Genomic DNA, 11,667 nt, shown 5'->3' with positions numbered 1-11,667 from the left:
CCATCAGATCAGTGAATATTTGTAGTAATAATATAAATTGACGTCAAATCGATGATATTTTGTCTAAATTTTTACACCTTATACAGATATTAACGTTTATTAGATATATAAAAATGAAAATATTTTTTTAAGGAAATGTATAAAATATTACGTAGATTATAGCAGGTTTATCCTCGTGTTGTTTAGAGAAAGCCAGTCGAAGCAAAACATGGACCTGTTAGGGTCTATTCTAGGATCTATGCAGAAACCACCTACAATGGGAGATGCCGAAAAAAAGAAAGCCAAAGGTACAAATATACCTACACAATAATGCTTTTTACATATGAATATATTTTTCAGAGTATGAATGACTAAACACTCGGCGATGAACAGCCGATAATGACACCCTTTTGAGTCTGAAATTAATGCTATCTACTAGTCTACTGTACTGTACTAGTACTGTATACATACAATATGTATTGCATAGCTGGTTGTTAGGTCTAACAGTGATGTTGAAACTTTGACAAATTGGCTCTGTGGGAAATGCATGGAAAATGGCCTGCCACCTATAAATTATTTATTTTAAAACAAATAAGTTTTTACAACTTACATTATTATCACTCTTAGCCCGGATGTTAGCGCACATGGATCTTATTGTGGGAGGAACCCGGAGAAAACCAACATGGTCGGGCAAGTGACCCTTAAGTCCGCTAAAACTGATAATAATTAATCTCAGGCTTCAAAAAGTCTGATTGGTCGACCGATCAGAATTTTGGAACCTGCGTGATTTGACCACATACCTTATCACTTTCAATTGGGGAATCGTACCCATGCCACCTGCCTTAATGAAAGGCAAGTTTGCTATCCTCTGCATCACCCGGTCACTGTGAGTGACACATGGACCTGAGCAAATGCAAAATGTTGTCTTTGGCTAAAAATTAAGCAACCAAAGTCATAATATAAGAGCTTGTAGATCAGGCTAAGTATTTGCAGTGACATATATATATATTAATAGAATCTTTCACCCCCTTGGGGGTGAGATAGGAGAATCTCAACCCGAGGGGGAAGAATCTTAAAGCCTCGTGTTTGGCAACTTAAGAATCTTTCTCCGAGGGTTGAGATTCCCCTATCTCACCCACAAGGGGGTGAATGATTCTTTTTCTCTTACCCTGTTCTACCATTGTGTATCATATACACAATGTAATGACGTGACGTTGATGGATTGTTGACGTGACGTCATTGTATTGTTGAAGGGACGTCATGCCATTGTTATGAAAAGGGGAACCCCCCCGTCTCAACCCTAGGGTGAGACCAGGAATTCTCTTACCCAGGACAGGTGTATCCGCATTTTTACCGGTGCGAGATTTCCTTGTCTCACCCTAGAGTTGAGACGGGGGGATTCCCCTATTCCTAACAATGGAATGACGTCACTTTAACAATACAATGAGGTCACGTCAACAATCCATCAACGTCACGTCAACCCTGAATTTAGTATGTAACGTTATCATTACATTGTGCATATGATACACAATGAAAGAACAGGGTAAGAGAAAAAAAATCATTCACCCCCTTGTAGGTGAGATAGTGGAATCTCAACCCTCGGGGAAAGATTCTTTAGTTGCCAAACACTCGGCAAAGCCTCGTGTTTGGCAACTTTAGAATCCTCCCCCTCGGGTTGAAATTCTCCTATCTCACCCCCAAGGGGGTGAAAGATTCTATTACAGTAACCTCACAACGGTAAAAGTGCGGATACACCTGTCCAGGGTAAGAGAAATACTGTGTCTTACATGTGTGCATGTATGTATACGTCTCTGCAGGAATATGGGTATCTCTGCAGGTATTATGGGTATCACACTATATACATGTACAATCTGACTTTGACGAAACTCCCATAAAAATAACATCTGTTCAAAAGGTAATTTCCAAACTAGGCATTATGATTTTGAGGGGAAATATATATATAGTTTCAGAATTGACTCAACTTGAGCCAACCCTCCCTATTTAGCAGAAAGACTCACGATTTGGGACCCTTAAATTTAGTATTTTCAACCAATGAATTTGCTTATTAACTGTTCCTATTTAATCTAATGATTTCATCTGAAAGAACAACTCAAATTATGTCATTTTAAAGAGTTATTTTGTCTCTAGGGGGTGTATACACACATTTTATTAATGTTTTAATTTTGAGCATGCAGAATCTCCCCCATAGAAATTTCAAAAAGTGGACAAGTATTTGTCATAGGGGAATATGTCTGCACAGTATGCATGCAACCCTCACACCCAAACACATATAGATTATAAGATTGAAATGGTGCGATTGACGATCAATTGACCCCATCCAGCTCCGATAACTTCCTCCCTCCTTTTTCCAATTATAAGTCTTTGCAACCCAAAAGACAACACAGTTTATATTTATATTCCGTCTTTGTGTATTGCAGAGTTATCTTCTCTTGAGAGCAGGTATTGATTGTTACGTCATTGGTTCGTGGGTGAAAATTACGTCGTTTTCTCAAAAATTGATGACGTTACTCTCACAAACAAGTGACATAACAATCAATACCTGCTCCCAAGAGAAGATAACTCTGCAATACGCAAAGACGGAATATAAGCCAGATTGGTTATCGCCTTGCCAAGCATACACACAAGTGACTTGAAACAGGAGAGGAAAATAGCACGACTAGATCTGGATTCAAACCAGGGTCCCCTGAACTCTTTAGACGGACGCTCTAACCAATTGATCTAACAGGTTACTGGTGATCGACCTAGTTGAGTTCCCGCTACACAATCGCAACCTTGAAGGCTTAATATTGTGATGTTTTCATTAAACAAATTTGAAGTGATTCATCTTGTGAAAAATGCAGAGACTTAATTTATAAAATTGTTTCATTTTATTTCCAGAACAGAAAGAAAGACTAGAAAAACATCAACAGGCAGAAAAAAAGAAATTAGATGATTTCAGGGGAAAGGTAAGCAAACTTTATTATATATACATGTAAATAATTGTGTAACTGTTAGTAAATGTGTCCATATAACTCTATAAATTATAGATATAGAAAAAATCAGATTTAACGACCGTATAAAAAACTAGCTGTTTTCACCCTTCACAGGGCTCTTCAGGTTTATTTCGATTTTTGTTTTTGATTTGTTTTTTTATAGGAAATAAACCTGAAGAGCCCTGTGAAGGGTGAAAGCAGCCAATTTTTTAGTTAAATCTTATTTTTTCTATATTTACTTACTTCACATGGACATTTAATCCTTTTTTTTTATAAAATTGAAGATATATATATAGATATGATTTAAAATGTAGACTGTGAAGTAGGTAAGTAAAGAAAAAATATGATATAACAACTAACTTCTAATCTAGAAGCTTTCGCCCTTCTCATGGCTCTTCAGGTATAATGTATATATAGATACAATGTATTGAAGGTATAACTAGGATTATTTTGGGGTTATACAGTTTATAAACCGTAGTATATACCGAAAAAAAATGCATTTTGCATAAATTCGCAACGCATAAAATTCAAAGCGCACACCAGTTTTTCATATTTTTTTTTATATACTATATAACTCCCAATGAGATTTATCTGTTTCCCATGATAAAAAGAGACGGACCCTTTATTATTCTTATTGCTTAAATGTACAGTTTATTTTATGTTTAGATCAGGAAGAGGATTCACGAATTTGTGAAAGATGGAAGCAAGCAGAAGTACAGTTTTGAACCAATGGATAAATGTTTCCGAGCTATAGTGTGAGCACCTTATTAGGCTGTTATCCTGTTTCCTGGGAGATCCATGTTCGCACAATATTAAATTCGCCCTTATTTTTAACTATGTATATTATGCTGTTTCCAAATGTTCGCTGTAATGATGAATTTGGCCTCATTACAGAGGACAAAAAAAATGCCAAATTTAACTGCAGCAAAAATTTCCCGGTAATATACAGTATATTAAACTTTTTATTTTATATCGCTGTCATCATGCCAGATGTTTAAAAATGACAATGGGAGCCAGTAATCGACCTTGACCCCTCAGTTTGTTAACGATTTTTCCTAAATTAATTAGGAAAGTATCAAAAATGCAATCAGCATAATCTGGTACCTTCTAAATGAGAGGTAGGTTTGGCTAAGGATCATGAGTTATAATTAAAATGGTTTAGATAGTCCAAAATATATCTGTTGTTGATAAATTTAAAGCTGTCTTAGAAAGAAGTTAAAATGTAAAATAACATTTATAGAACAGCACAGAAAATGAAAGAAGAAACTGCATTGGATTCCATGAGTGGAACCTTATAGCAGAGATTTTACCTATTTAAGGGTGTATGCTACCTTATACTGGATAGTCATCTCCTTTTCATAAGAGTTTCGCACCAAGAAACCAACTACGATGTTTTCAGAACGATAATTGGGACTTGTTTAATTAATTTACAAACAATTGAATTTGAAAAACACACAAGAATGCCTGTTTCGTACTTGATGCCACTGAATTCTAAATGATAAGAACGAAAATCAATGATTTGTAAGTAAGCAGCATATATATTACTTAGGCCAAGATTGAAATCTAAATATACTGTATATTTTTTGTTTTCAGACATGAGATTACAGACGTGGCAGGAATGACCTCTTTCTCGTTTGGTCTGGAGGAGGAAGATCGTTATGTCATGTTGTGGAAGAAGGTAGATAACTCTGTAAAATGTAGAAGGTTTGTAGATAACTCTGTAAAATGTAGAAGGTTTGTAGATAACTCTGTAAAATGTAGAAGGTTTGTAGATAACTCTGTAAAATGTAGAAGGTTTGTAGATAACTCTGTAAAATGTAGAAGGTTTGTAGATAACTCTGTAAAATGTAGAAGGTTTGTAGATAACTCTGTAAAATGTAGAAGGTTTGTAGATAACTCTGTAAAATGTAGAAGGTTTGTAGATAACTCTGTAAAATGTAGAAGGTTTGTAGATAACTCTGTAAAATGTAGAAGGTTTGTAGATAACTCTGTAAAATGTAGAAGGTTTGTAGATAACTCTGTAAAATGTAGAAGGTTTGTAGATAACTCTGTAAAATGTAGAAGGTTTGTAGATAACTCTGTAAAATGTAGAAGGTTTGTAGATAACTCTGTAAAATGTAGAAGGTTTGTAGATAACTCTGTAAAATGTAGAAGGTTTGTAGATAACTCTGTAAAATGTAGAAGGTTTGTAGATAACTCTGTAAAATGTAGAAGGTTTGTAGATAACTCTGTAAAATGTAGAAGGTTTGTAGATAACTCTGTAAAATGTAGAAGGTTTGTAGATAACTCTGTAAAATGTAGAAGGTTTGTAGATAACTCTGTAAAATGTAGAAGGTTTGTAGATAACTCTGTAAAATGTAGAAGGTTTGTAGATAACTCTGTAAAATGTAGAAGGTTTGTAGATAACTCTGTAAAATGTAGAAGGTTTGTAGATAACTCTGTAAAATGTAGAAGGTTTGTAGATAACTCTGTAAAATGTAGAAGGTTTGTAGATAACTCTGTAAAATGTAGAAGGTTTGTAGATAACTCTGTAAAATGTAGAAGGTTTGTAGATAACTCTGTAAAATGTAGAAGGTTTGTAGATAACTCTGTAAAATGTAGAAGGTTTGTAGATAACTCTGTAAAATGTAGAAGGTTTGTAGATAACTCTGTAAAATGTAGAAGGTTTGTAGATAACTCTGTAAAATGTAGAAGGTTTGTAGATAACTCTGTAAAATGTAGAAGGTTTGTAGATAACTCTGTAAAATGTAGAAGGTTTGTAGATAACTCTGTAAAATGTAGAAGGTTTGTAGATAACTCTGTAAAATGTAGAAGGTTTGTAGATAACTCTGTAAAATGTAGAAGGTTTGTAGATAACTCTGTAAAATGTAGAAGGTTTGTAGATAACTCTGTAAAATGTAGAAGGTTTGTAGATAACTCTGTAAAATGTAGAAGGTTTGTAGATAACTCTGTAAAATGTAGAAGGTTTGTAGATAACTCTGTAAAATGTAGAAGGTTTGTAGATAACTCTGTAAAATGTAGAAGGTTTGTAGATAACTCTGTAAAATGTAGAAGGTTTGTAGATAACTCTGTAAAATGTAGAAGGTTTGTAGATAACTCTGTAAAATGTAGAAGGTTTGTAGATAACTCTGTAAAATGTAGAAGGTAGATAACTCTGTAAAATGTAGAAGGTATGTAGATAACTCTGTAAAATGTAGAAGGTTTGTAGATAACTCTGTAAAATGTAGAAGGTTTGTAGATAACTCTGTAAAATGTAGAAGGTTTGTAGATAACTCTGTAAAATGTAGAAGGTTTGTAGATAACTCTGTAAAATGTAGAAGGTTTGTAGATAACTCTGTAAAATGTAGAAGGTTTGTAGATAACTCTGTAAAATGTAGAAGGTTTGTAGATAACTCTGTAAAATGTAGAAGGTTTGTAGATAACTCTGTAAAATGTAGAAGGTTTGTAGATAACTCTGTAAAATGTAGAAGGTTTGTAGATAACTCTGTAAAATGTAGAAGGTTTGTAGATAACTCTGTAAAATGTAGAAGGTTTGTAGATAACTCTGTAAAATGTAGAAGGTTTGTAGATAACTCTGTAAAATGTAGAAGGTTTGTAGATAACTCTGTAAAATGTAGAAGGTTTGTAGATAACTCTGTAAAATGTAGAAGGTTTGTAGATAACTCTGTAAAATGTAGAAGGTTTGTAGATAACTCTGTAAAATGTAGAAGGTTTGTAGATAACTCTGTAAAATGTAGAAGGTTTGTAGATAACTCTGTAAAATGTAGAAGGTTTGTAGATAACTCTGTAAAATGTAGAAGGTTTGTAGATAACTCTGTAAAATGTAGAAGGTTTGTAGATAACTCTGTAAAATGTAGAAGGTTTGTAGATAACTCTGTAAAATGTAGAAGGTTTGTAGATAACTCTGTAAAATGTAGAAGGTTTGTAGATAACTCTGTAAAATGTAGAAGGTTTGTAGATAACTCTGTAAAATGTAGAAGGTTTGTAGATAACTCTGTAAAATGTAGAAGGTTTGTAGATAACTCTGTAAAATGTAGAAGGTTTGTAGATAACTCTGTAAAATGTAGAAGGTTTGTAGATAACTCTGTAAAATGTAGAAGGTAGATAACTCTATAAAATAAGATAATGAAGAAAACTAAGATATATGGATAAAAATAATCCTGGTCACCAAATACTGGCAGAATATCATTATCTGAAGTACCATATTCGCCCTAATTAGAGCCTATCCCCTTTTTTGAGGAGGAATTGTATAGAACTATATAGACCCCTTCCCCTCCCAGACCTGACCAGATCTATAGTCAATGATTTATAGTACCTCCACTTTAAAACAGAGATTTATGTTTGGTGATCATGGCTTGACCTACCGTGAAGCAGATGAAATCACTTGCTATCCGACACCTTGAGCCATACTGGAATGTACACAATGTCCTTCAGTGATAACAACTGTTAGAGTTCCACAACTTTTTCTATCATAACTCACACTTTATATATTTAAGCACCCTGGCCCTGGGCGCTAATTATAGTATACAGTATCCTATTCACCGTAATTGCAGTGGGACACAGCAGATCTATATTTCAGAACTTGCAGGGACTGCATATGTGAACGTAGATTTGTATCTCAATCCTCATCAAGGTCAGGTACCAACCTTTCCTTTCGAAACGTTGATTTTCTTAAAGGTTTTGTCATGTACCATTGATGTTGTGTTACCAAGGATTGATTGTTATTTCTTGATCTTGTTGGCAGGAGTTTGCACCTACTGACGAAGAGCTTGCTGCCTATAGGAAAGGGGAAGATTGGGATCCTGACAAAGCAAAGGAAATAGCAAAACAAAAGGTAAAAAGTGCCTGTATATGTCAACATTAAAAGGTGAGGGCCTGTATATGTCAACATTAAAAGGTATGCAGGGCCTGTATATGTCAACATTAACAGGTGAGGGCCTGTCTGTATATGTCAACATCAACAGGTGAGGACCTATATGTATCAACATTAAAAGGTAGGCAGGGCCTGTATATGTCAACATCAACAGGTGAGGGCCTGTATGTATATGTCAACATCAGCAGGTGAGGGCCTGTATGTATCAGCATTAAAAGGTGGACAGGGCCTGTATATGTCAACATTAAAAGGTAGGCAGGGCTTGTATATGTCAACATTAACAGGTGAGGGCCTGTATATATCAACATTAAAAGGTAGACAGGGCCTGTATATGTCAATATTAACAGGTGAACAGGGCCTGTATATGGGTACTGCAGTTTCATCCCACATTAAGACCCCCACCCGCATACTAACAGCCAGCCCAACAAAAGGGATTAATAGTTGAAATGACTTCTTTCATAATTGTTGTAAAATATATAAAGTTTAATTTTATATTGTGCACTATCTTATGATAGTGAGGTTTCCTACAAACATGTATCAACATCAAAAGACAAAAAGGACCTGTATACAAACAAAATGTATGTGGCATCTTAGTTGTGAGGACCTGCATATTTTTTGACAAAAGTTGTCACTTATTTATGGACATTGTCAAAATTTTGTCATTTTTAGGAGATAGACAGATTGTCTGAGGAGGCAGAATCAAGAATTAAACACCCAAAGGTGATGCCTGCTTCAAACTACCAGGATAAGTATCGCCACCTTATTGGTGAAGAGGCTGCAAAAGAGGCCGCCAGAACCACAACGGCAAACAAATCTTATGGATTTGGTGAGTCTCACAAAGTCCTATATTTACATTTGTGCTGCAACCCACTATATGAACATTACCAGCAGAAAAAAATGCATTTCATTTGAGAATGAAAGCAAAGACTCTGGTGGTTTACTTACGACGTCATTGATTAACCTTGTCGCTTTGCTTCAGATAACATGGAGAGTGCCCCCCGCGTCAAACTCTCAAATGACTACAGTTAATTATTGGCGCCAATTTTTAGCCCACCATCATCTGCATAAAATCCATTCATTATCAATGAACAAAAGCTAACGATCAGTTAACAAGCCTGTCTATTGATTTAATGATAGTGTTCTCACTTTATTTGGGTATTCAGTCCGATAGAATTTTGAACTGATTATGCAATCGATCATCAATCGGTTTACTACTTCCAATCGCAAACCGGTTATTGATTTTGATTTTAAACCGATTGCCCGTCACAACACAACAAACATTCTGTAACAGTTGTCATAGAAACAGTTTAATCTCTGTAAATAATAATGTAGCAAACCAAAGTTAGCAGGGAAAGTGTCTGATAAATATACTAGGTATGTTTTGTGCTCTAAATGGTATAGACCACAGACCTATTTATTCAGAATGGCCTTGACCCCAAATTTATTAATTCATAATGACACTGACTTCATAACTGATGTAAAAATATATTTAATAACCTCAAAAAAGTTCATGCAGTATGGACTTGACCTCCGATGTAGATTTTATTCATGTAATTTATTCCATTAGAATGAAGTTTACCAAATAATATTAATAATTTGAGGTTCTTATATATCGCTTTATCACAACCTAGTTCGGAGGTCGTCTCAAAATTATTATCCGTGGTTATAGGGCCTTTGCAACCAGCCAATATTTTGTTCAACTCCCTGGGGAGCATACAGCCGTTACTGCCATTTCGGCGCTCTCAGTTAGCATTCCACAATTCTAGCACTGCCCAACCACGTACTCATTTACAGCTGAGTAGACTGGAACAAGCGGAGTAAAGTATCTTGCTCAAAGATACAACACAGTGCCATGACGTGACTGGCATCCGCAACCCTTTAGTAACGAGCCCAGCAGCCTACCGTTAGACTACCGCGCCTCTATTATAATGGATATAGGTTATCCTTTGTCACTAAACGACCTCAAATTAACGTTGTTTCTGTGTTTTCCAGTGCCAAGTGAAAATAAACTGGACCACAGGACGATAGAACAGGTGTTGGCAGACACACGGGCGAAGAAAAAACAGAAAACGGAGGAGGGACAAGACGTTGGATCGGGCAGCCAATCAGAAGACGTTACCACGGCAAAAGACAATGAAGATCCCTCGCTGTTATGACCGACCATGAAGTACAATAATGTAGCTAGATATTCAGAAAGATGTTGTCATATTTAGTTTCAACATCTTGGATCTATTTTGTTGAAGATTTTTTTAGTAAATATTTAATTCTTGAGAGAAAACATGAGTTGCCAAGAATTTTAAATAATTATCCAACAATAAAATGACAATGTTCTATGAATATTTAGGAAAAGGACCTCATTTTTCCTGTCTCTATCATATCAAAACATTTTCCCCATTATCCGTAAATCATCAAGAAAAATGTGTTTATTACAGAAGACAAATGATTTGGTCTCCATTTTCAATCGCTGTGTTAAACTGTTACATGCTGTATGTGAAATTTGACTCTTAGATATTTTAATGATTAATAGAACTAAAAACAATTTTGTTTGCTCTGAGATTCAAAACCATTACCAGCATTAAATAAAGAATATGAAAATTCTGTATTACTTTTCAGAAATTCAATTTTAAAGCTAAATGAAGCTACAACATCTAATGGAGTTGCTGTTCTCACAGAAAATTGTATTATTATTTTTTGGTTAATTACCAGTATTTGTTTTGGTTAATAACCACATTTTTTTTTGGTTAATTACCAGGGTGTGATGTATTTGAATCATACCTCAAACATCTTGTTACTAATTTCAATATTTATGAGATTTGAGGTAATTAGTTCTCAATCTGCATGAAGCTAACAATGCTTTTCACATAATCATGAAATAGTCATACCCACTGTGTGAGCACTGAGCAGGTGGCAGAGCTTTGTTAACTTATTTCTTAAATTTTCAAATGAACTCAATGTATCTTTAATAAAGATGTTAGGATATTTTTTCACTTGATGAATGTACCAGTTTTAGAGGTATTTAATTGAGTGAGTTTAATTGAATGAGAGTAATACAGAACTTTTAACAGTACATGTATTTCAATGGATTTTTCCAAGATCAAGTATGAATTATAATGATATACAACATTTAAAATAGTGCCCTATCTAGCTAACATAAGCCACTCTAAAGCGCTTTACAGTACATAGATTGACAATTAATACAAATAGCATATAAATTAATCAATACAATTTTGAGGAATTCGCAGGAGCTGCCTTATCAGGCGCTATCTACTAGTCCTATACCACATGGCTAATATCTCCCTATGTGTGTATGCCTGCATGTTTGCTGGAGATGTAGTGTGTTTACTGTAGTTTGGGGTATTTCTGTATATTCGGACACTATGTAATCCGAATACACGGATCTTATTGGTAGATTTTATAAGAAAAAGTTAAAATCACAGCATACCAAAATTCTGTACACTTAATCGTCAAACGAAAAGGAGTAACATAGCAAATATTACGACTGGTAGCGTATAATGGATAAGCTTCTGATGATAAGATGTTTGAATGAGAAATTAAAATGAATACATTTCTTTCAAATATAACTCTTATTTAACTCTTTGGAACAGAAGTCATTATTTTTTGGAACCAGGGACCTCTGGTTTACTTGTCTTGCACTCTACCGAATGAGTTAAAGAGAAATTCTCCCCAGCCGAGTCTTTGGGAAGCGGCTAGTATTTTACCAGGGTGACATAATCCCCCTCAAGGAAAAAAACTCATCCCAAGTTTTTCAGGTGTTATATAGCGATTCTTGTCAAAGTGTCACTGTGTATTTTATGTCGATGT

At 34.8% G+C, this 11,667-nt stretch overlaps 1 protein-coding gene across 1 annotated transcript; it reads left to right on the top strand.

Moving 5' to 3' along the window:
• Positions 1 to 46: 46 nt before the first annotated feature.
• LOC110458851 (sperm-associated antigen 7 homolog) lies at positions 47 to 11,024 on the top strand. Its single transcript, XM_021510807.1, has 7 exons — positions 47 to 287; positions 2,878 to 2,945; positions 3,639 to 3,727; positions 4,566 to 4,650; positions 7,717 to 7,806; positions 8,515 to 8,671; positions 9,838 to 11,024. The coding sequence occupies exons 1-7, from the start codon at positions 209 to 211 to the stop codon at positions 9,999 to 10,001; spliced, it is 732 nt and encodes a 243-aa protein (XP_021366482.1). The 5' UTR covers positions 47 to 208; the 3' UTR covers positions 10,002 to 11,024.
• Positions 11,025 to 11,667: the final 643 nt, after the last annotated feature.

This window comes from Mizuhopecten yessoensis, unplaced genomic scaffold (assembly GCF_002113885.1).
Source record: "Mizuhopecten yessoensis strain PY_sf001 unplaced genomic scaffold, ASM211388v2 scaffold9847, whole genome shotgun sequence".
In the NCBI taxonomy this organism is placed as follows: domain Eukaryota; kingdom Metazoa; phylum Mollusca; class Bivalvia; order Pectinida; family Pectinidae; genus Mizuhopecten; species Mizuhopecten yessoensis.
This window is presented reverse-complemented; position numbering and strand designations above follow the sequence as displayed.

Coding starts and splice junctions, on each gene's coding strand:
- LOC110458851 (XM_021510807.1), top strand. CDS start 209: ATGGACCTGTTAGGGTCTATTCTAGGATCTATGCAGAAACCACCTACA. Junction 288..2,877: donor CGAAAAAAAGAAAGCCAAAG/GTACAAATATAC, acceptor TTTTATTTCCAG/AACAGAAAGAAAGACTAGAA. Junction 3,728..4,565: donor AAATGTTTCCGAGCTATAGT/GTGAGCACCTTA, acceptor TTTTGTTTTCAG/ACATGAGATTACAGACGTGG.